We start from the raw sequence: 25297 nt of genomic DNA, 5'->3' as shown, positions 1-25297 counted from the left end.
CTTGTTACCATGGCTGCTGACCATCTCACTCTTCTCTGCCCGAACCATAATCAGGTCTTCTAGCTGCCACTCTTCACAAGGCGTAAGAAGGGTGGTGGGCTGATGGGTCAGTCTACTGGTCGGCATTCACAAAGTACCACAAACTGGGTAGCTTCAACAACAAGAAATGCTCTTTCGCCCAGTTCTGGAGGCTGGAAGTCTGAGATCTGAGATCAAGGGGCTGGGAGAGGCCTCCTTCCTTGGCTCGTAGACAGCTGTCTTCTCCCCGTGTCCTCACAGAGCATCCTCCTGTGTCTGTGTCCTAACCTCCTCTTCTTGGAAGGACACCAGCCATGTTAAATAAGGGCCCACCCCAATGACATCTTTTTAACATTGATTGTAAGTTATCTCTTTAAAGGCCCTATCTTGGGACACCTGGGTGGCTCAGTGGGTTAGGCCTCTGCTTTCAGCTGGGGTCATGATCTCAGGGTCCTGGGATCGAGCCGCAAATCGGGCTCTCTGCTCGGTGTGGAGCCTGCTTCCCCCTTTCTCTCTCTGCCTGCCTCTCTGCCTACTTGTGATCTCTCTGTCAAATGGATGAATAAAATCCTTAAAAAAAAATACATAAATAAAAATAAAGGCCCTATCTCCAAATATAGTTACATTCTGTAGGACTGGGGTTAGGACTCAAACACAGGAATGTGAGGGGCGCGGTTTGGTCCATAACAGAGGGAAAGGCGCTCAACTGGGAGAAGGAACACAACGTCAGAGAGAAGAACCAGGCCACACACATGCCAACCTCAGGCATCCTGACAAAGCTGCACGGCAGACGAGGCCCTGACCACGTAAACGTGCAGCCCTGGGTTCATGTGGGATGGAAGACTGAGGTGACATAGGGCAACACTGCCCCGAGTCTTGACAGCAAAGAAAACAGGGACTCTCTCCTGGGTCTTAGAATTACCTAGAGGAGATCACGCCTTCCCAGTAGTTTGTTGCTGGGAGCTGTCCCGGCTGGGGCACCGGGCGAGCCGGGGACCCATCTCGTCTCACCGCGGCACTAAAGTCAACCCTTTGGAAAGCGGATCGGCTGGGTGCCTGGCTAACAGGCTTCAAAGCATGGTGCCCCTTCAAAACGTCATCCCTCTGATTGCCAGACTAGAGTTGCTTGCTCAGACTGGTGTGCTCTCCCTTGCTCTTTGCATGCTGGAAGCGTGCACGTCCTTGGGGTGGGGTGTGAGAGCACAGAGGGGCTGCGTGGACCCGTCATAGTCCTACTGGGGCGATGCTCTAAGGGAACTGGAGAGCCTGACCTGGGAGCCAAGAATCCCTCACACGCACACTCGAGGAACGGGCCACTTCTACTCACCCCAGGACAAGAAGGGAAGTGTGGAGGCAAGTGGATGAAGGTGAAGGGGTGGGGCAGGGGCACCTCCCAGCTCAGCGGGGGCAGAGGCAGCGGAGGCAGCAGCTACAAATCACCAGCGATCGGCAACCCTTCCCAGTAACCGAAGCTGGAGGCCATCCCTCCGTTGAAATCACCTCCAAAAGCAGCTTCCCCACATCCAGGGCCGAGGGTAAGGGGACGCGTGCCATCATTGGTAAACGCCCGCGTCTCTAACCGAGGTGGTTTCAGGCTGGGTCATGACTTTCACGGGCCCTTCCGCAGTCCTGCGCCTCTCCCCCTCCATACGACAATTACATTTTACATCTGTGTTGGTGTAAAGACCAGTACACTCATAGGATATGTTAAAGCACTTTCCTCAGCTTGAAAGGTGGGTGTTTTTTTTTTTCCTTCTGATTTAAGGAAAACAGAAAGGCTTTCACGTTTTCCCTGAAAGTGTTACGGGAATAACTGGGAGAAGGTGTGTGCGTACCGGGGACAGGAATCTTTTGAGCGTCTTCAAGGCCTGCCTACTGCCCCATACTGCTTCAACGGCAGCATTTCTATGCACCTAATGAACTCCAGTTTTTTTTCATAATGGCAAAAAATTAGCAACAACCTGGGGGATCTGGATGGCTCAGTCAGTGAAGCATGTGACTCTTGGTTCTGGCTCAGGTCACGATCTCAGGGTCGTGAGATCGAGCCCTGTTCTGGGCTCTGCACTTAGTGGAGTCTGCCTCTCTCCCTCTCCCTCTGCCCCTCCCTGTGTGTGTGCTCTCTCTCAAATAAATAAACCTTTTTTAAAAAAATAGCAACAACCTAATTACCTCCCGTGAAAAGGAGGCTGATTAAAATCAGTAGGTATAACGGAATACAGTGTAATTTTTCAAAATCACGATCTAGAAAAGTTACTGCATAACATAGTAAAAGGTTCACAACATCTTCGTAAGTGAAGTAACGAGATTATAAAATGGGGGGTGTTTGTGTGCGTGTTTATGTAGATATGCTGACTCTATCCTCAAATGGCTGTCTCTCTACACCAGAATTACAGATATTTTGAAATATTTGTTTTTAGATGCCAAACATATAATACAATTTCATCACAAAATGACTAAACATTATTACAAAAGAACTTCCCTATCAGAACTACTCAAGTGTGGGTGCATTCGGAACTTGCCGTATTTGCTCCCAAAGGCAATCCCGATCGAAGCTAGCGGCTGTTAACAGACCCTGAGCTAAGCACATGTGTGCAGAGGGTGACTGCTCTTGGTCGGGGCCAGCCTCTTGCTCCCCTGGGAGACACACAGGCCCCAGAAGCTAGTGGCATGCCGTCCCGTTAGAGGGCCATCCTGGACTTGCGGAGCTTAGACTGTGCACGTGGGCCCATCTGGACACTGGCATTTCCCAATGTTCTAGCCAGTCTCTTCCGAAGGAGCAGGCGCGTGGTTGCTCCAACACAGGAACAGGGGACAGGTGTGGAAATCAAAGGTCTTGAGTTCCTATTAGGAGATCTGGAGGAAGACCAAGGGACAACAGTCCAAGTCCAAGGATGGTCCCAAATTTGGGGCACTCACTACTATAAAATAATGAGTTTATTTTGGGTTTTTGCTAGGCATGATTTCTTAAAATATTTCATTGAAGTTTAGTTGACACATAACACTGTATTATTACTATTACTATTAACTACATTATTATAGTATTACCTGTAATGTACTATATATAATAATATATTGGTTTCAGGTGTAATGACAATCACAAGATGTGTAGTCACGATCTGTCACCAAAGGTATGACAATATTTGTGACTATATTCCCTATGCTCTACTTTTTTTTAATCCCCATGACCTACTTATTTTATATCTGGAAGTCGGAACCTCCTAACCCCCACTCACTTATTGCTCCTAGCCCCCACCCCTCTGGGGTGAGTTTATTTTTAAAGTGAATACAAGGGGCGCCTGGGTGGCTCAGTGGGTTAAGCCTCTACCTTCAGCTCAGGTCGTGATCTCAGGGTCCTGGGATCGAGCCCCACATCAGGCCCTCTGCACAGCAGGGAGCCTGCTTCCTCCTCTCTCTCTGCCTGCTTCTCTGCCTACTTGTGATCTCTCTCTCTCTCTCTGTTGAATAAATCAATAAAATCTTAAAAAAAAAATAAAGTGAATATAAAATTGGATCTACATTTCAATAAGTAACACATAAAGCTGTAACTCCCCGAGTCCCCGTCGAGGGGCACAACTTGGAAGAACGTTAGCTGGGCGGTCAAAACCCAGCCACGAAAGGGCTCGGCCCGACAGGCGTGGCTCATCTGAGGGTCCATCCAGTCCACTACCCCACTGGTCAGGGTGGGCTTTGATGGAAGTACTTCAGTGGGCCGAAGATGTCAATGTGGAGTCCTCAGCTGAATGAATAAATTACAAGGCTATGAACAAACCATCGCCTTCCACGCAATCTCATCCCAACTCCACCGTCACTGCAACTTCTGCAGACACACGAATGAATCGTGTCCACGGTCGAAAGCCTGCCCTAAAGATCGTAATGGGAGAAAGACAGCATCGCTGGACATCCGCACACACGCTCATACTCCGTGCGGGGTGGGGTGCCTTCTGCAAGAGCCTCGGAAAGACGGCGCTGTAGGAAACACCCCTCCCGGAAACGTGGAACTCCTGGCTGGCATGCCTCCCACAAGTCCCGTCTCACCTTCCAGGCCTCTGGAGCGAGCATCCTTATGCTGAAACAGTCCACCAGCACACAGAGGCAGAGAGCATCATCTAGCCCTGTGAACTTGGAGTATGCTGCTGTGAACTTCGGAGTTTGTGGCTCTAGAGAGCCACAAGCTTTTTGGACTAGTGTCTTTAGGGCAGAAAAATGTATCTTTCAATTGCCAAGCTTTTCCTTTAAAAAGGTTTTTCTTGCTCCTATGGTTTATTAACTTTTAAATATATACATTTAAAAAGGAAAGGAAATTAATATGCAGCACTATACTTTGCCCCAGAATATTACTCCAAATGTTGCATATTTTAGAAACATTGTAACAGAAAGGAGCATAGGTGATATGGATTATAGTAATACCTGGGGGGACGCAACCCACTTCTATCTCAGCCCATTTCTGTGATGCCCCGAGACCTGGAGAGGAGAGGCCTGGCTCCTGTGCCCCTTCCCCACTCCACCCTCTTAAAAGGACCCTGGTGACAGCCGCAGTAACTGACAGCTTGAGAGCTCATTAAGATGTACCCACAAAGCTGTCACTGGGGTTTCTGCACTTTCCCTGTTTTGGGGTAAATTTGGTTCAGCAATGTTGGTCTTGAACCATCAGAACGGAAAAGAATCCGGTCTCCCTGTTGCTGCCATGCCCCCGTCTGAGCGCGGCATATGTGGGGACGGCGCAGTCACTCATTAGGGTCTGTGATCCTTGCTCGAACCCTTTATTCACCAGCCATGCCGGACGCAGGTGGAGGGCGGCACTGTCACTGCAGGGGGCACGGGCACGGTCTGTGCTGCCTGAAAAGGTGGCAGGGCGAGCTCCCGGGGACCTGGGAGGCTGGTGACTGGGGCATCTGGGGGCGGCCACCTGTGAGAGCTGTAAGGTGTAAGTAACGGTCACTGGCTACGAGAGGAATGGAGTCTGCCACACAGATGTGAGTAAGGCAATTTTGGAACTGCTGGGTTCCGTGGGCATGGGCTCTGCCCTTCACTGGCTTCTGCGGTTTGGGGCATGTTACTTAATTGCTCTGAGCCCACGGTTTCCTCATTTGTAAGGATCATTTATGCTCTGTGTACCTCACAAGGCCACTGTCTACAAGCGAAAGCTGTGTGTAAAGGTGATTTCTTTTTAAAATAGCCAAGCTCTACACCCACTGTGTAGCCTCTAGACGCACACGTCGCTGTTCTGTGTTAACCAAAATTAAGTCAAATGAGACATTCAATTCCCAGTCATACCAGTTACATTTCAAGTACTCAACAGTCATATGGGCCAGTCGTTGCATAATGGAGACTTCTAGGGACAGAGCTGCTTTATGCCTCCTTTGGTTGATTAGCCTGGTTATTTTCCAGCAAAGTCTGCAAACCACCACCTGAGTGTTGACTCCTGCCACCAACCGTCTCTTCTGCTGCCTCTCACCTTGACCATGGCGCCAAGGCTGTCCTCTTCGCTGGCTGGACCTTCAGCACCACAGACCCTTGCAAGAACCGGGCTCAAATCTTGATGAGGTGTGGTGGAGGGATGGGTGCTAGCATTCTGTGGGCTCTTTGCACCCACCCACATCAGCACAGTTGTAGAGTCTAAGTTCCTTGGGGGAGAAGGCCATGGTTCGATCTGGTCCAGCCAGGGCCTGACTCCCTATGATGGGCACTTAGTACTGCATTTTCTCCTCTGAATCCTGACACTGTGACGAGGGCTGGGCAAAGGAGCCCTACCCAAAAGACGAAGGAAGAAATGAGTCCTCCACTACTTGCTTGAGGACACGCAGAGATGATGTGACAGAGGTCTCGTTCCCCAGCCAACTCCATCCTGTGACATAACCACATCTAAGCCAGCCAGGAGGGAGGCTCGTGTCCTCCCCAGGCGCAGTGAAACAGATGGATGGACGCCCTGTCCTGCCCGGTTTTGGACTCCATGAGCAAAATCCACTCTAGTGGATTAATCCCACTCGGACCCTCACATTCAAGCGAATCCAGTTAGTGATCAGTCAGGACCAAATATAAAAAAGACTAAAAATCAAATAAGGACAAAACCAGCACCGACTCCTCAAGTTCTTTCAATCTAAGAAGCAAGTCTCAAAATAAGAGAGAGCAGTGACCGCGGGTAAGAAACAGGTACGTGGTTTCTGTCTACAATGCAGAAAATTCTCTCAAACAGCCTGGTGGGTAAGAGGGTGGACCCTGGGATCAGAAAGGCCACCTTTAACCCCAGGTCTTCCGCTTTATGGCTGACCCGGTGGCAAGGCAGCTCACTTCACCGTGCCTTAGCTCGTCGCTGTGGAATGGGCACCGTAAGGTTCCGGGGAAGAAAAAATGAGTAATGCAGAGAGTCCCTAAGCACGGAGCTGGCACGGAGCTGGCACGGAGCTGGCACTCCGCCGATGCCAGTGATCCTTTCCTGAACCCCAGAAGAGGCTGTCGTGATGCCACAGATTAGGCTGAAAGAAAGAGAGATGCTTCCAGATCAGCGAGTCCCCTAACACCACGCAGGGCAGGGACCTCCACAGCAGCCCCCCTCACAGACGCCCATCTGGGCTCAGCCTGGACATGCTGGGGGATGTGCAGGGGGTAGGAACCAGGGGTCCGGTGGCCTGGGAGTTCCCATCTTGAATCCTGGCTTCTGGCTTCTGAGGTTCAACCACCTCCAGTGGACGTCAGTTCCCTGAGCCAGAAACCAGGGCTTTGCCTGGTTCTGTCCCTGCCCCACACGGCAGCCATTCAAAGCCCCGGAGACGGCCCAGCCTCTCCACGGAGCATCCCTTCAGGCCACGCACACAGTGCACTCATGGGCATGCGTTCCTCCCACCCCCTTCTTGGGGCTCTCCGCCTGCCAACAACCCTCGTGGGAACCCTGGGTCTCACCCTGCAGAGGCAGGTGGCCTAGAGCAACTCATTCAGACAGGAGAAATCTGCTCTTTTTAACTACAATGCTTTGCTTTTTTTCCCTCAAAGAATCTCAGGGCTCTGTGGTCACTGTGGGTCTATGTAACATTAACCAAACTGTTGGCCAGTTTTTTCCCACTGGATTCTCCATCTTTCTGACCTAGTGGAGACAGAACAGCAGTCTACAGAGACAGCGTCTCCTTCTGACCCCACAGGAAGGTCGCAAGCTTCCAAGATGAGCACATGTAAGGTCTCAGAGGAAAGAATTCCAACCTGTCGATGACAGGGCTTTCCCCTGAGATTGGAAGTCTCATCTTCTGTATAAATCTCTCCTTTCAGTACCCCCCACCCCCCAGCTCACAAGGGAGACTGCACAGGAGGGGACAGGTCTGTCTCCTTGGCGGGCTCCCTTTCTCAGAGACCCTCTGCAAATGACACGAACTAGAGGGTGTGCTGGGGCTGGGGACAGCTCTTGGCAGACTTGGGACACAGGACACCCAGAGTATACACTCTTGAGCACGCCATAATTCTCAAATCTGGAGACAGCAGTGGTTCTACTGAAAAAGAAGGTATCAGCTGCGGTCTCATATGGTACAGAGGGTTTAGAACCCAAGGAGCAATGATGTCTCGGGATTTTCAGAGCCTTATTTACGTGACTCCCTGCCAGCTCACTCCACCGCTGGGAAAGCCTGGGGTCTAAAGCCTAAAGATCTTCCGTGAGCCTATGCCAGGGTATGGGCATGGGAGGGATGAAAGGGGCCTCCATTAGCCCTGGTAATTTTCTACCATAGATATAAACACACCATGATCCCCCTGATTCCCCTTAAGTGGACATCTGAACAGTGAGTCCCAGAAATACTGTCCCTGTGGACTCCCATGTCTGAGAGCACAGATGCTCCACACTGGGCGGTTACTCCTTCCTCCCTTCCTGAGGGCCCTGGAGAGTGTGACGTGGGCTGCACGGAGACCACAGAACGGGGAGCTCACCAGCCCTTTGGCTCCCTTATCAGCTCCACAGCCTCTCGGCCTTGAGTCTTGGGGTAAATGACACACTCTCTGGGAGCTTCCATTTTCCCGGGTGTACGGTACGGACAGCAGGCTCAGCAGACGCGCCTCAGGGCCTGGCCTGCGGGGAGGGATGCTCCTGTTCCCGCCCTTCTACTCCTGCTGCCACAGGCGCCTTCTGTGTGGGTACAGCCCATGTCTTGCTCTGTACCCCTGCAGAGCCCTTCTTAGCCCCCAGGTGCCCTCCTATGGCCTCGTAACACTATGGGCATTTCTCATGCTGCACCTGCCACACTGTACTTATGGATGGCTTTAATACATTTGTCTCTCCTATGAGATCGCTCACCTCTAAGCCAGGTGGAGGGCAGGAGAACCCTCTGCAGTAGAACCAATACACACACACACACACACACACACACACACACACACACACACAATCACTTCCCTCTACTAAGAGAGAGAGAGATTTATTTAAAAAGCAATTGGCTCACAAGATTATGGAGGCTTGGTAAGTCCAACAGGACAGGCTGGTGGGCTGGAGACCCAGGGAAGAGTTGCAGGCCAAATCCAAATGCATTTTTCTAGGAGATTTCCCTCTTCTTCCAGGTAGATCAGGTTTGGTGCCCCCCCACCCGCCACCCATTAAGGTCTTCAACTGATTTGACGAGGCCCACCCCTTGTGGAGCATAATCTGCTTTACTCAAAGTCTACGGATTTGTTAATCTCATTCAGAAAACACCTTCACAGACACATCAAGAATAGTGATTGACCACATATCTGGGTACGGTGGCCCAGCGAAACCGCCACACACAGTTATTCATCACAACCTCTGGATCCCATGGAGGTCAGGGGGTGACACCAGAAAGGCCAAGTTGGGAAGGGAGTGAGGCGGAGCAGGTATTCCCCGGCACCTCGCATCCCGCAGAGCTGCCCAAGGACAGGGTGATTGACGCCAAGGTCCCTTCATGGGATGCAGGTGGACGACAACGGGGCCCAAGACCACAAAGCACATTCACTGTCCTGGTTACTCCACTCTCTGTAGCTGGGAGTCCACTGGCCCACAGCAAGAGCCTGCGGCAAGCCTGACCGGGGGTTCATGATGAGCTTGGAGACACGGTGCTGAAGGCAGAGCCAAACCCAGGCACTGGGGACCCTGGCTCTGGCTTCAGCAGCACCGGCACCAGCAGTGCAGGTGGAAAGTGCCTTTGCTCACAGGGAGCTCACTCTTTCTGCGTGACAGTGTATGGTCCCCCAGCTAAGACCTATGCTCCCAGATGCCTGGGATGATGAGAAAGTTCTGGAAATGGATAGTGATATGGGCTGCACAGCACTAGGAATAAACTTCCTGCCACTGAACAGACACTTACAAATGGCTAAAACAGTAAACTGTATATGCTATGCACATTGTGCCACCATAAAACAGAAACGCTCCTTGAGGACAGGCCCATGCCTTTCCTTAACAAACCCGCCCCATTCACAATACACATTCCACTCCTCACCATTCTTCCTACTAGAGTCCACCAGATGGCCAAAGGCAAAAGTCCCGGGGCGTAGCAGTGGGAACTGACTCCACAGAGTAACGTGAATGGCTCTGAGCATTGCAGGATTCAGGGTCAAGTGGCCGGTGCATGGTGGACCACCAAGACAGACATTTTGGGCGGAAGCACTCTGAAGGTGAGTGGACCTGCAGGTCAGCTCCACGGATGCCAAGTGGGAGCCCAGGTCCAGCCGTCTGAGCCAGCACCTCTGTAAGAGCTGGCTGGGGGAAGGTCCGGAAATCAGCTCTGGGGGCAGACGGTGTCTCTGTACCCAGTGGGATGCCGCTGACACGGGGGTCCCTCGCACCCTCTGCAGCTCCCAGAGCTCAGCAGCCCCATCCGCTGCTCCTTCCTCCTGAAAACGTTTTACCCCCACCTCCTGTGCTCTCAGAAATAGAAGACTATGAATCCTTAACTTCCAGACTAAGCCCGTATAATCTCTCCTTCTACCTCGCCCCTACCACATCCCTCCCCCATAGACCTTTCCTGGGAAAGCACTGAAAAACACCAGAGTTCTTCTAAACAACCCTCACCATTAGTCTTATTATGATTTTTTAAAGATTTTATTTGAGAGAGGGAGAGAGAGCGAGCACACAAGTGGGAGAGGCAGAGGGAGAGAATTCCAAGCTGACGCCCTGTTGATCGGGGAGCCCAAGGCGGGGCTCGATCCCACAGCCCCGAGATCACAACCGGAGCCCAAACCAAGGGTCGGACGCGCAACCAACTGCACAACCCAGGCGCCCCAGTACTATTTTTGTCTAGCTGTTGGCACGCCCTCGTCTCCCAGATGCCCTTGTGGGGAGAGGAGCCCCCATCGGAGGCACAGACAGGACGAGTCGGCCGCGCTGAGCTCCTGCTTCTTTCCCACTAAGCCTCCCTGAGCCGCCAGAGAAATCACTGACCAACGTGCCACTTTCTTCCCTCCCCATCCCTTCACCCAGAGTGTTCCAAACAGAGCTCAGCCTCAGCCTGACGGGGCTTCAGAAGGACGCAGTCCGGCCAACGAAAGCTGAACCTTGGGGGATGAAACAGCGAAGTTGAAGCAAGGCCTTGGTTTCTGCTAGAGACGCACCTACACGCCCACGGTTCCTCTAAGACATCAGCTCAGTGCGATCTCAGGAGCTAGAAGGGAGCGGCCCGGCCAGCTCTGCGGGCCCGAACTGGTGGGCCCTGGGTCTTTTATGTCAACACAAAATCAACCGCCACAGAAGCTCAGTGGCATGTGGAAAAGCCCCACAGCTCGTGGGTTTTCAGACCCGAGGGATGTGGCCTGGACACCCTCGTGGGCAGAATAGAGAAGCCCAAGGAGACTCCCGCACGGGTCGGGTCGGATTTCCTCATGTGTCTACTCCAGCTCGCATCCCACTGGCCGCAGCAAAACATGCAGCCAACCTCAGACAGGCATGGCGCAGCAGACGGAAAGCAGCAGAATGGCAAAGGGCCTTTCGTGCCAGAGGCTGGCCGTGGCCTCCCGAAGGCTCAGCAGCCAGGCTTCTCGGCTGCAAAGTCACGGAGCAGGAGAATGTATTTGACAAACTAAAATGAAGACAGTGTTCTTGTGCACCCAGCCCCACACATTTGCAAAGAGGGGGACCACAGGATCCTGCAGCAGCGGGGACCTCGCCGATGAGCAACCCCAGCCCTTCCCTCCGTGGGGAGGATGCTCGGATCCAGAGCCACTCTGGGAAGCGGCAGGAGCGGGACCGCTGCTGGCCCCCAGGACAGGGAGGGCAGAGGTGGCCTGGGGGTCATGGGACAGCAGCAGCAGGAAGTGCCAGCTCTGCGCGGCCCAGTGCGAGCCTCGGTGGGCACCCCACGTGGGCACCTGGGGTGAGGACCTCCATCGACCCTCCAGCGCTCACACCGCACAGGCTGACGGGAGATGCGGGGGGATGGAGGCATGCAAGCTCTCCTGGGGAAAGTACTGCTCACCCCACCCAGCTGCCCAGGCTGCGGACTTTCCAAACTCCTCAGACCAAACTCAGGATGTGGAGAACCAAGGGAAGGGGAACTAAAGAGAACCCTCTCCAGGCCACACGGCACTCCTCCGTGCACCCCGGCTCCTCACAGGGAAGGCGTCCTTCCCCGCCGTGCTGCCCACCTCGGGCCCCTTCCCTGGGACCAAGGGACAAAGAGGCCCTGGGGAGACCAAGACAGTCCTTGGCCCACCCCGTCACGGGACAGCTTGTGGCCGGAGGGTAACGGCTCGTGTTGCCCCCAGCCACGGTGTAAAGCCTGACTGCTGCTCAGTTCTGGCTCTGAATACAGCCCCTTGCACGGCAGCAAAGACTCCTAAGATCAGAAAGTTCTAGAAACACAAGGAAACTTCAAGGTACCCATCCAACCTTTTTATCGACGGGGATTTTATAGATTTGACAGAAATTGGGAAGAACATGTCCCGAGGGAGAGTTCTGTGGCCTGTCCAGGTAATAGGCCTGACCTGTAGCCACTGAGTGCTTCCAGAGAAAAGTGGTGCAGAAGCACACAGAGCCTACAAGGGCAGGTGTCCGAGGAAGCAGGGCTGTGTCTCCACATACCGGTGTCCGGCTCAGCACTGCAGTGGACAGGTGCTCGGGAAGTACTTACTCCAACGAAGACCAACGTTCCTTAAGGGTTATATAAAACGAAACTCACTCCCGTCTCCAGTGAGTGTCACTGCAAAGGACACCATGGAGGTGACAAGAACCACTGGACAGGGGGGCCCAGGCTGCACATGCAGAGTAAATCCCGCTGAGGGACAGGTCCACTGTGTGAACAGCCAGAAGCCTATGCTCAAGTTGGTGCAAGTCTGGGGTCCCACTGGTGATCCCGGCCCCCACCCAAGCTCAAGGTCCCCCACGCCCACAGGGAAAGCAGGGAAGGTCCTTCTTAGCAGCCACGTTTGCCTGGAGCATGTGTGCTTCCCTTCCTGTGGCGAGGAGATGCCGCCTGAATCTTCCCATGACTCCTCCTCTGGCTCAGGGGGGAAGGAGCGTGAGATCCCTGGGCCTCGGGTCCGGGCCAGCAAGCTGGTGAGGGCGGTGAGGTGGGGTCAGCTGTGACTGCCAGGCTGGCAGGACTGACCGACGGGAGAGGGTATCCCCGCGCGGCAGGGCAGGAGAAAGCAGCACGGGGCCAGGAGCTGTCACTCAGATGCACATTCTGGCCCGGGCCATCTCCCACCTTCTCCTTTGTGCACACCACACCCCGGCTGATCCCAGTGGCCAGACACCAGACAGGACACTTTCTCCTCTCCCGAAAGCCACATCCGTGCCTGCCTGAAGCAGAGCGGAGCCCGGGCGCGGGCGGCCCTGCCAGCTCAGAGGACAGGTCCTCACGGAGCCCCATCTAACCAGCTGGCTGCTGGGGGCCTGTGAAGAAGGATTCCTCAGGACAGGAAGAGGGGGGACAGAACCCAGCAGGTCAGGGGCAGGAGGGGTCTTCTGGGACCGACACACATTGTGTCCTCAAGAGACATGGAAGTCACCTCCTGTGACCAGCTCTTTGGGTGAAGCCTCCGGCCTTGAGATCAGGGTCCGAGCCGTGATGAGGGTTTATTGTTGTTACTGAGCCAGAAGGGCCGGACAGGATGGGGAAGAACATGCGGGGCAGTGTCGGTGGTCCCAGTGTCCCCATGAGGAGCCCCAGCCTGGCCCCAGTCTCTGCGGCAGGTCCTGGGGAAGCCCCGGAAAGGGGTAAGCGAGCAAGCTCATCCCTGGGCCTCCCAGGGCCGTCCCCGGGCTCACCTGGATAATGAAGCCAGTGGAAGAGCACTGCCTGACCCAGAGGCTGAATTTCCGCTTTTTCCTCTTTCGGAGTTCCCGCTCCGTGCACGTGGCAATGAACACAGGGTCCTCGTCAATCAGGGGTTCATGTAGCACCTGCCAGGAACAAAACAGCAGAGATGCTCACGGAAGGCAACATGAGCTTGGGGTGGGGTCATCTGATCGGTGCTCAAATCGAGTCCCTGCCTTTGACCGGCTGTGTGACCTGCGTCACTGTACCTCTCCGATCCTGAGTCTCCTCATCTGTAAGAGGGTAACATCTACGCCAGTGTTTTGGGGAGCACAGAGTAAGAAACCACATGCATGGGACCTCGCATGGGCCTCGACATACAGCAGGTATTTAGTGAATGGAAATTTAAAAAGTAATTCTATTTTTATTTTACATATTTATAAAATGATACATATTTAACGTGTATACTTATATATTCATATATTTAATGTGACAATTATAATAATAATTATCATTATTAGGTCCCCAGTGCAAGCTCTTTCTTGGTAGCGGGATTGCCAGGGGACCTGACTCCGAGCTGGGCTTGCCCAACTGTTTTCAGGAAGGACCCTCCTGACGGACACCTCGCACTGCTAAAAAGTCCTTTCCCTCACAGATTCAGATTTACCTGAATTTAATCTAAGCCTACTGATCTGACTTCTGTCCCTGTGAAGAACAAAGGAAAATATACACTATTTCTTCAGGCATTCCAGACCACTCTTGCGCTGGCCCACAACCCCCTTGCTCCCCCAGGGCTCAGCGATCTCTCCTTCGAGCCTGTCCTGAAATGAAGCCGGTGTCTTGTGGCCTCGTCGCCACAACCCAGCCTCTGGCTCTCCTCCACACTGTCGTGTCCTTCCGGACGCGGGATTCCCAAGGCAATTTTTAAACCTACTCCGCCTTTTCCAATTTCTTTATAACATGGTTGGAAGATGTTGTCAATGACAAGACCATAAAGTAAAAAGAAATGGCTCCTTGGGGTGGTCCAAGTTTGGCTTCTTCAAGCTGAAGTGTTTCTGGGGAGACTTTTGGGTACATTTAGGAATCCACTACACTTCTCCCCACCCCGATCCTATTTCAAGCCTAATACTCATTGGCGAGTGTGTCTGAATTTCACTGAAATGAAGCGAAGGAGAAATGACAGGATTCCCAGACCTCAAGCCGATGCCCTAGATCGGGGCCAGCAAACTGTGATACAGTCTGGTTCACTGCCTCTTGCAAATAAAGTTTTATTGGGATCTGCCGTGTTGTCAACGGCTCTCCTGGACTAGGAAAGCAAATCACACAAGACGCAGCAGAGACCAGGTGGCCGCTGATAGATGACGTGGACCAGCCCCAGCTCTCCGCCGGGGCTCCTGGAATTTTAAGGAACAAACCAGTCACCTGCAGTCTCCCTAAAGGGCAGATTCTGATTGAGTCACTCTGGGGCAGGGCCCAAGCTTCTGCACATCCAGCGAGCTCCTGGGTAAGGTCAGAACGCGCTCCGACAAGAGCCGACTGGAGGACAACACTCACCGGCTGTGACGTGGACAGTACCTCCCACACCTCCATTAATGCTCCCCTGAATTCCACTCAAAGAACAACAACAGACCTGTGGGGTTCAGTCTGGCCCCCAAGCTGTTCTGTTGTTGAAAGCACGCGGGCAATTAACCTGGCCACCCCATCGTGTGCTCAGGAAGGGGAGGGCTGGCGGAGCTTCTGGGCCACAGTGCCTCCCCAGGCCCCCACGCCTTGCTGACTCCGTGGGCCCATAAAACATTCAAAGCCCCGTTTGGAAACACTGTAGCAAAAGGGACAAGTCCCACAGGCTGTTGGGACAGGGAGCGGGCGGGGGATGGTGGGGAAAGGGCAGAGAGAAGCCCTGCGGCCGCCCGCCTGCTCCGGCTCAATGACCGCAGCTCAAGAAGCAGGTCCTACTCGCCCCCTCCTTGAGGCCACAGCGCATAGAACTGGTGTCGCTCCCTCATCTTCAGGAAACCAATGGAGCTCGAGTCCGTGTGCACTTATGCAGAAGCAGCCACACACTGTGTCCCATCACACGCCCCACCGAAGCTCGCTGCACGAAAGCCGGGCCTGCCAGAACGCCTCTTCCCTCTCCTCCAGGGTGCCGGCCGGGCAGCAGCACTGTCCCCCGGCTGTGCACCCTGAGTGCCCCGACTCTGTCTGACAAGCTCATTTTGCGTGTGGAGTGATTACGGTACAGGAAAGACAAAGCAGCCGCTTACCTACTTGCATAATCCCCTCCCGAAAAGAGTCTTCTAAGGACCCTGTCCAGTTCTGAGGAAATGCCTCGTCTCCCCCCGATTTGTGCATAAACGTGTGTGTGGGCACGCACGCGCGCACACACACAGGACACGTGGCGCGTGGGGTACTGTTAGACTCCGAGAACCATCGGGCTTCTGAAGGGCCTGTGGAAGTTCTAAGCACATCTCGGAGGGTCATGGAGGAGCCCGGAGGAGATGGGCTCCAGAGATGGAAGGGTCAGGTGTGTGTGGTGTGCAAGGCAAGCGTGCCGTGTGTTTCGAGGACGGAGTGTGTGTGAGGCAGCAGGATGTGGACGGACGCCCGGGAGCCTGGAGCAGATCCACCCACACGTGACGGAGAACTGTGCCCGCGGCTCTCAGCAGGCGGAGTGAAGACCCTTCCCAGGGGCCCTGAGGCTCCGGCGTGGCGCACGGCCACCCTCAACCAAACACACTCTTCGATCCCCTTCTACCTGAACGAACGTTCCAGAGTCTAAACAGGGGCTTTCTGCAGAGGAGAAAAGGTGCAACACTGGGAAACCTTTGGAACTTCCAGCTTCTCCCATCAATATCAGAACAGGGACCTTTTCTACGACACAGAAGCATCTTCAAGAAGAGAGTAAGTGCTGGGGGGGCTGATGCTGGGGGCCGAGGGAAAGCGCCCCTGCCCCTGGGTGAACTCACGGGAGGCTACGGTCTGTTCCACACAGGAAGGCTAGTGCTTTCAGGTACACACAGGGCCAAGCTGTTTATCTGCAAAGGAAGGCGTCCGAGGACTTGTAGGAACCCCCGGCCTAATCATGTTCAAAGTCAGTCAGATACTGCCGTTCATGAGCATGTATCCTCTGGTTTGACCCTGCTCCTGCCTGTGGATCCAAGGCTGGCTCAGCGGGGCCCACAGCCAGGAAGCAGATGGAGAAGGAGAGGAGAATTCCGTCTGATGATCTGCCAACAGAAAAACTGGTCCAAGGGTTCTTTGAGTTTCCCGCTGCCTTGTGCTCCTGTCTGTGGGGTGGAGAGTCCTGGGTCTTCTGCTTACCCTCAGGATGTGTGTCCCATCCTTCCCACCCCGCACTGTGGTCCGGAGGCCAACCTCTTCTAACCCACACCATCCAGGTCCCTGGCCCAGTGCTGGACTTGTTTGGCCAACTTGGAGGTGGGAACAAGGCATGGATGAGGTCTCCTATCTGCCCACGCTGTCACCCCTATGTTCCTTCGCATGCCCCCTCTCTCCCAGGCCCACAGTTGACCTCGGGTTCCCACTGTCACTACCACCCCAAGTCATGTCCCCCGGCCCTGGCCATGTGACTCTCCACAGTCCCCGCATCCAATCCTCCTCAGCTCTTCGTCTAGAACACAGGACTGCTTCCTGCAGGGATCCTGACCCACACAAGGCACTGGTTACAAAATGGTAGCAAAAAGAAAACAACTTCACAAATACAGAGGTAAAAATAAAAATCAAATACAAAGTCCATTTTTAAAAAAGAAAGGAAAGTGGAAAAAAAAATCCCCAACATGACCAGGGAGCCCCTCTCCAAACTGAGACTTTCTCAGGACCTTCTCTCAGCCTCATCAACCAGATGCAAGAAGACGGGGTCGGCACCTTGCTTAAGAATGCTTGGATCAACCAGGAGATCAAAGAAGAACTTAAACAATTCATGGAAACCAATGAGAATGAAGACACTTCGGTTCAAAACCTATGGGATACAGCAAAGGCAGTCCTAAGGGGGAAATACATAGCCATCCAAGCCTCCCTCAAAAAAACTGAAAAAGTCAGAATACACCAGCTGTCTCTACATCTTAAAGAACTGGAGAATCAACAACATATCAAACCAACTCCACACATAAGAAGGGAAATAATCAAGATTAGAGCAGAGATTAGAGCAGAGATCAATGAGGTAGAAACCAGAGATACAGTAGAACGTATCAATGAAACTAGAAGCTGGTTTTTTGAAAGAATCAATAAGACTGATAAACCATTGGCCACACTAATACAAAAGAAAAGAGAGAAAGCCCAAATTAATAAAATTATGAATGAAAAGGGAGAGATCACAACTAACACCAAGGAAGTAGAAACAATCATCAGAAGTTATTATCAACAGTTATATGCCAATAAGCTATGCAACCTAGATGAAATGGATGCATTCCTGGAAAACTATAAACTCCCAAAATTGAACCAGGAAAAAATTGACAACCCGAATAGACCGATATCTAGTAATGAGATTGAAGCAGTGATCAAAAACCTCCCAAAAAACAAGAGCCCAGGACCTGACGGATTCCCTAGGGAATTCTACCAAACTTTCAAAAAAGAAATAACACCTATTCTCCTGAAGCTGTTTCAAAACATTGAAGCAGAAGGAAAACTTCCAGACTCTTTTTATGAAGCCTGCATTACCCTGATCCCCAAACCAGGCAAAGACCCTACCAAAAAGGAGAATTTCAGACAAATATCACTGATGAATATGGATGCTAAGATTCTCAATAAGATCCTAGCAAACAGGATCCAACAGCACATTAAAAAGATTATCCACCATGACCAAGTGGGATTCATCCCTGGGTTACAAGGATGGTTCAACATTCGCAAATCAATCAATGTGATAGAACAAATCAATAAGAGAAGAGAGAAGAACCACATGGTCCTCTCAATTGATGCAGAAAAAGCATTTGACAAAATCCAGCATCCGTTCCTGATTAAAATGCTTCAAAGTATAGGGATAGAGGGAACATTCCTGAACTTCATAAAATCTATCTACGAAAGACCCACAGCAAATATCATCCTCAATGGGGAAAAGCTCGCAGCCTTCCCGTTGAGATCAGGAACACGACAAGGATGCCCACTCTCACCACTCTTGTTCAACATAGTATTAGAAGTCCTAGCAACAGCAACCAGACACCAAAGAGAAATAAAAGGTATCCAAATTGGCAATGAAGAAGTCAAACTCTCTCTCTTCACAGATGACATGATTCTTTATATGGAAAAACCAAAAGACTCCACCCCCAAACTACTAGAACTCATACAGCAATTCAGTAAAGTGGCAGGATACAAAGCCAATGTACAGAAATCAGTGGCTTTCTTATACACTAACAATGAAAATACAGAAAGGGAAATTAGAGAATCGATTCCATTTACTATAGCACCAAGAACCATAAGATACCTGGGAATAAACCTAACCAAAGAGGTAAAGGATCTGTATTCGAGGAACTACAGAACACTCATGAAAGAAATTGAAGAAGACACAAAAAGATGGAAGACCATTCCATGCTCTTGGATCGGAAGAATAAACATTGTTAAAATGTCTATACTGCCTAGAGCAATCTATACTTTCAATGCCATTCCAATCAAAATTCCACCAGTATTTTTCAAAGAGCTGGAGCAAATAATCCTAAAATTTGTATGGAATCAGAAGAGACCCCAAATTGCTAAGGAAATGTTGAAAAACAAAAATAAAACTGGCGGGGGGCGCCTGGGGCTCAGTGGATTAAGCCGCTGCCTTCGGCTCAGGTCATGATCTCAGTGTCCTGGGATCGAGCCCCCCATCGGGCTCTTTGCTCAGCAGGGAGCCTGCTTCTCTCTCTCTCTCTGTCGGACTCTCCACCTACTTGTGATCTCTCTCTCTGTCAAATAAATAAATAAAATCTTTAAAAAATAAATTAATTAATTAATTAATTAATTAAATAAAATAAAACTGGCAGCATCATGTTACCTGATTTCAAGCTTTAGTACAAAACTGTGATCACCAAGACAGCATGGTACTGGCATAAAAACAGACACATAGACCAGTGGAACAGAGTAGAGAGCCCAGATATGGACCCTCAACTCTATGGGCAAATAATCTTCGACAAAATAGGAAAAAATATACAGTGGAAAAAAGACAGTCTCTTCAATAAATGGTGCTGGGAAAACTGGACAGCTAGATGTAGAAGACTGAAACTCGACCATTCTCTTACACCATACACAAAGATAAACTCAAAATGGATAAAAGACCTCAACGTGAGACAGGAATCCATCAGAATCCTAGAGGAGAACATAGGCAGTAACCTCTTCAATATCAGCCACAGCAACTTCTTTCAAGATATGTCTCCAAAGGCAAAGGAAACAAAAGCGAAAATGAACTTTTGGGACTTCATCAAGATCAAAAGCTTCTGCACAGCAAAGGAAACAGTCAACAAAACAAAGAGGCAACCCACGGAATGGGAGAAGATATTTGCAAATGACAGTACGGACAAAAGGTTGATATCCAGGATCTATAAAGAACTCCTCAAACTCAACACACACAAAACAGACAATCATATCAAAAAATGGGCAGAAGATATGAACAGACACTTCTCCAATGAAGACATACAAATGGCTATCAGACACATGAAAAAATGTTCATCATCACTAGCCATCAGGGAGATTCAAATTAAAACCGCATTGAGATACCACCTTACACCTGTTAGAATGGCCAAAATTAGCAAGACAGGAAACAACGTGTGTTGGAGAGGATGTGGAGAAAGGGGAACCGTCTTACACTGTTGGTGGGAATGCAAGTTGGTACAGCCACTTTGGAAAACAGTGTGGAGATTAAAAAGATTAAAAGAAATTAAAAATAGAGCTTCCCTATGACCCTGCAATTGCACTACTGGGTATTTACCCCAAAGATACAGATGTAGTGAAAAGAAGGGCCATCTGTACCCCAATGTTTATAGCAGCAATGGCCACGGTCGCCAGACTGTGGAAAGATCCAAGATGCCCTTCAACGGACGAATGGATAAGGAAGATGTGGTCCATATACACTCTGCAGTACGATGCCTCCATCAGAAAGGATGAATACCCAACTTTTGGAGCAACATGGACGGGACTGGAAGAGATGATGCTGAGTGAAATAAGTCAAGCAGAGAGAGTCAATGATCATAGGGTTTCACTTATTTGTGGAGTATAACAAATAACATGGAGGACATGGGGAGATGGAGAGGAGAAGGGAGCTGAGGGAAATTGGAAGGGGAGGTGAACCATGAGAGACTATGGACTCTGAAAAACAACCTGAGGGTTTTGAAGGGGCGGGGGGTGGGAGGTTGGGGGAGCCAGGTGGTGGGTATTAGAGAGGGCACGGATTGCATGGAGCACTGGGTGTGATGCAAAAACAATGAATACCGTTACGATGAAAAGAAATTAAAAAATAATAATAAAAAAAAAGAAAAGACGACGGGGTCGGAGGGGGGTGGGGTAAGAATGAAGCGAAAGGGTCTTGGCGGTCCTTGCTGCGCATCTGAGCCATGCGAGGGAGGAGGGCAGAGCTGCCCAGGGGAGCTGCAGTCACCCATGGCTCGGGGATGGGCTGCACCCCCTCAGGGCACCCATGCCTGGGCTGGGAAGGGACGGGCTCGCAATCTCGGATTTTGCCAGCAGGCACTGCCGTGTGCCCACAAGCTACCCCAGGCTCCGGACACACACATGCACAGGGATCGTCCTGGGGATGGGGCTCGGGTATCTGACACCGCAGTTTCCGAAGGCAGACAGCACGGGGCCAGCTCACAGCAGCACACCCCAAACAGGAGCGTAACTCTGGATAAGCCTGGCCTAGTCGAGGAGCTAGAAGAATCCTCAGCACTCTTGTCTTTACACTGTTAAGTATCAGTCATCCAAGCAGCTGGTTGTTGGGTTCTTAAGAGATACTCAGCTGGAGCGAGCCCACAGCCTCTGCCAGTAGCTGTTCAAATGTTTGGCCCCGAGGATGGTCAGAATACTGCTCTTTTCCATTTGCGTCCAGCCAGTAGGGCTCTGGTCTGGTTCATTTCCAACCACGCAAATATTCAGTGAAACAAACCAAAAAACGTGCTGAGCCCTGTGCTTGGTCCTGTGGGGCCTGTATAAGGCAGGGCTTGTGTCCCGAAAGGAGTCCACCTCCTGTTTGGAAGGTAAGAGCCACAACGGGAGACAAGGAAGAGTGGGACTCAGCTGCCCTATAAAGAGTGGGGGAATTCAGGAAAGCGGAGCCAGCATGGGAGTGCAGGCCTTGCACTGGACCCCAGAGACTGGGTACATCTGCTGAGGCGGAGAGAAGAGGGAGAAGCTTCTGGGAGTCAGAAAGAGCATGGCAAACACCTGGAAATCATAATGAGCCCAGCGCATTTGCAGAACAGCAGGCGGAACACTTCCAGAAACTGGTTACAGGCTCCCACAGACCTGAAATAGGACGATATCTTCCCCCACAAAAACCCTGTGTTTTTTCAGCTGCACAGGAAAAAAAGGCATGATACAGAGTCAAAACGGATTTGAGCTTTAGGAAGAAGGCCCTTAAAGGAAAAGCACAAGAAAGAGTGGGTAGACCGAGAGCCCTTTAAGTGTACAAATAAAAATGATGTCAGTTTTTGTTTCTGCATCGAACGGGTCAGGGAAATCAGACTCCCATGGGCCAAAACCTCCCTCAAGCTTTGGTTAGAGGCATCCCCGAAACAAGCCACCTCCTCAGTTGCTAGACCGGCTCTCCAGTTTTGAGGTCGGTTCTGAACCTCGAATCTCCCTGCAGCCCGGGGTACCGGCCACACATCAGCACCAGCAGGCAGGGGCTCGGGAGCTGAGAACAAACAGCACCTTCTAGAAACAGGGAGGGAAGCTGGGAAGGGGGCCATAACGGCTAGGTGTGGGGCTCTACTGGACCCCCGCACCCGAATGACTCCCGGGTACCTGACAAGTGGCTGAGATTCCAGCCTCCCTCCCCGTGCCGCCTCCCTGGCCTCACCCCTTCCACCAGCAGCAGCGGGGTACACGCTCAGAGAACACGGGCTAGTTACCATCACAGGTTCTCCTTCATGGAAGAACAGGCACATCGGCCTGTCAAACATGTGACCTGGAAAGATAGCACCACTCCGGGGAGGGAGGGTGTGGGCGAGGAGGAGGGAAACCGAGTCCGAGCAGAACCCCTGCTTTCTGACCTTGCTGGGGCTGGGAGCGCTGAGTCTGGGCTGGGGGCGGGGGGACAGAGAAGGGCAGGGGCACCCTCCGGGTGACAACGGGCTGCCACCGGGGAGGCCCGGGGTGGGGGCGCTCACCTGGGTTTGGGAAGGCCTGAAGGCAGAGTCGAAGCTGTTCTGCAGGGAGTCGAGGAAGGGCTGGACCTTGTAGAGGCCGTGCGTGGTCTGGCTGGAGCGGAAGGCCACCACGTGGAAGTACTTGAGAATCTTCTCGAAGCGGGCCTGGCTCATGACCAGGGCGAGGCTCCGGTTGCTGTAGAAGCCACCGCTCCAGATGCTCAGGACCGACTCGCAGTGGGAGATGCTGGTGGAGATCATGTAGCCCAGGAACGCCTTCATCTCCGTCAGCGTCACCTCGGCCCAGGCGCCGTCGCTGCCGAAGCGCTCTTGGAACTTCTTGGCATACATGTTCGTCTGCACCACCATGTTCTTGAGCACGTTGTCCGGGACGAAGAGCTGGAAGAAGTCCATGGCGCTGGCGCCGGGCGGCATCTTTCGGGTGGGACCTGAAACAGAGGTGGCGGGGGTTGGGGGCGGGGGCGCACCGTCCCCTGCGCGCCGGGGACCCCGCACTCCCCGCACCGCACATCCCGCACCCCGCGTTCTCGCCCGGCCAGCACGGACACCGCTCCGCCCGGAAAGGGACACGCGACGGGCGGTAGGACACCAAGGGAAGGTCACCGCGCTCCAGCCCGGGGGAGGTGACTTCACTACGGATGCCGGCACCCCTCCGGGCCTGAAATGCCCGGAGACGAGACTGCCCTCGCTCTGCCCTACAACTGCACACCTGGCAACTTGAAATGTATTGCTCAGGGACGCCTGGGTGGCTCAGTTGGTTAGGCGGCTGCCTTTGGCTCAGGTCATGATCCCAGCGTCCTGGGATCGAGTCCCACATCGGGCTCCTTGCTCAGCGGGGAGCTTGCTTCTCCCTCTGCCTCTGCCTACCACTCTGTCTGCCTGTGCTCATGCTCGCTCTCTCTCTCTCTCTCTCTAATAAATAAATAAAATCTTTAAAAAAAAAAAAAAGAAATGTATTGCTCAATCTGAAGGGGATCTTTTGGATAATTTCACCAATGGTACAAAAACCTCACAGCTCTTGGCTAATGCAGGGACAGCCGTTGGAAATACACACATGCACCCTCAAGAGATAGGCTTTCACTCTGGACAACAGTATGGAGGTTCCTCAAAAAGTTGAAAGTAGAGCTACCCTATGACCCAGCAATCACACTACTGGGTTATTTACCCTAAAGATACAAATGTAGTGATCCGAAGGGGCACGTGCACCTGAATGTTTTTAGCAGCAATGTCCACAATAGCCAAACTATGGAAAGAACCTAGATGTCCATCCACAGATGAATGGATAAAGAAGATGTGGTGTGTATACACACACACACACACACACACACACACACTGGAATATTGTGCAGCCATCAAAAGAAATGAAATCTTGCCATTTGCAATGACATGGATGGAACTAGAGGGTATTATGCTGAGTGAAATAAGTCAATCAGAGAAAGAGAATGATCATATGATCTCTCTGATATGAGGAATTTAAGAGGCGGGGGGGGGTTGTCCTAGGGGGAAGGGAGGGACAAATGAAACAAGATGGGACTGGGGAGGAAGACAAACCATAAGAGACTCAATCTCAGGAAGCAAACTGAGGGTTGCTAGAGGGTGTTGGGGGGTGGGGTGATGGACACTGGGGAGGGTAGGCGCTATGGTGAGTGCTGTGAATTGTGTAAGACTGATTGATTCACAGACCTGTACCCCTGGGGAAAATAATACATTATATGTTAATTTAAAAAGAGAGAGAGATGGCTTTCAATTCCATATAGTGACTTAAGCCAGGCTAACAGTGTGGAGGGATTTGTAAGAGACAAGCTTTTTCCTTTTTTTTTTTTTTTAATCTTTTTTACATAATCTCTATGTCCAACTTGGGGCTCGAACTCATGACCTGGGAGACAGAGATCCATACTCCACCGACTAAGCCAGCCAGATAACCCTGCAGGAGATGGGCTTTGCAATTTCTAATAAAAGTTATGCACGCTCTTCAGAATTTTTACCATCTCCCCCTTTCTCCACTAGTGGTGTAGGCAGTCTCGGAAAATCAAGTTTTTCCCAGCAAAATAAGACAATGACAAGGTAGTCCAGGCTTTAGGTTAGACAGATTCGGGAGCCGAAACCCTGAATTTACTTGTAGCTAAGTGCACAGTCTTAAATAAATATCTCCAAGTGCCCCACGTGGAAAATGGAATGCCTGCTTTTCGCAAGGCTGTTGTGGAAACCTGGAAATCTTTCCTGAGGCATCAGCCACAGAAATCCTGTGACTTGGGCTGAGGGCTTTCAAATGCTCTAACTGCCCTCATTTTATAGAAGAAGAAGAAGAAGAAGAAACGGAGGCCCAGACAGCCAAGCGGCCACCATATTTACGGTTGGTCACCAGCCATTTTTTGGGAAGGGCATCAGGCCGTCTAACTGCCCTTGGCCACAAGCTGCAGTGACACTGAGGCCGGCAGCCAGTGGGGCCCCAGGTAGCAGGAACAGCCCGCTTCCCCACACCCACTCTTAGTGGAAATCATTGTGTTTCAGCGAAGACTTACAGCCTCCAGTGGGTGAAGCCATAAATTATTCAGGGGTAGCTCTCAAAGAGGAGGAAAACCAGCATTTTAATTGCTCCATCATGCTGAGTAAGCAGAATGAAATCTTCTCTTCCAAAAGTTAGCTTTAAAGGAATTTTGCCTCCCAGGCAATTTCCAAGTGAGTTCTCACAGCAAACTCTGCCCCGGCCAATGGCTTCAGGAAGCAACTGGGAAGTAGCCGGCACCCTCTTATCTGTTTGGTTTGGATTTCCGAGTCCTCTACTGTCCC

The 25297-nt window shown here is 51.8% G+C and overlaps 1 protein-coding gene across 1 annotated transcript in view; it reads right to left on the bottom strand.

Moving 5' to 3' along the window:
• LOC111160522 (piggyBac transposable element derived 5) overlaps positions 1-25297 on the bottom strand; it is a 96907-nt gene that overhangs the window by 10991 nt on the left and 60619 nt on the right. Inside the window, exons 2-3 of the mRNA XM_022523678.1 lie at positions 22508-22935; positions 13205-13339 (exon numbers count right to left, since the gene is read on the bottom strand). Of these exons, the coding sequence (XP_022379386.1) occupies positions 13205-13339; positions 22508-22935 (563 nt within the window). The remainder of the gene's footprint in view (positions 1-13204; positions 13340-22507; positions 22936-25297) is intronic.

The sequence above is a fragment of the Enhydra lutris genome, unplaced genomic scaffold (assembly GCF_002288905.1).
Source record: "Enhydra lutris kenyoni isolate GAN:26980312 unplaced genomic scaffold, ASM228890v2 scaffoldscaffold76, whole genome shotgun sequence".
Classification (NCBI taxonomy): domain Eukaryota; kingdom Metazoa; phylum Chordata; class Mammalia; order Carnivora; family Mustelidae; genus Enhydra; species Enhydra lutris.
This window is presented reverse-complemented; position numbering and strand designations above follow the sequence as displayed.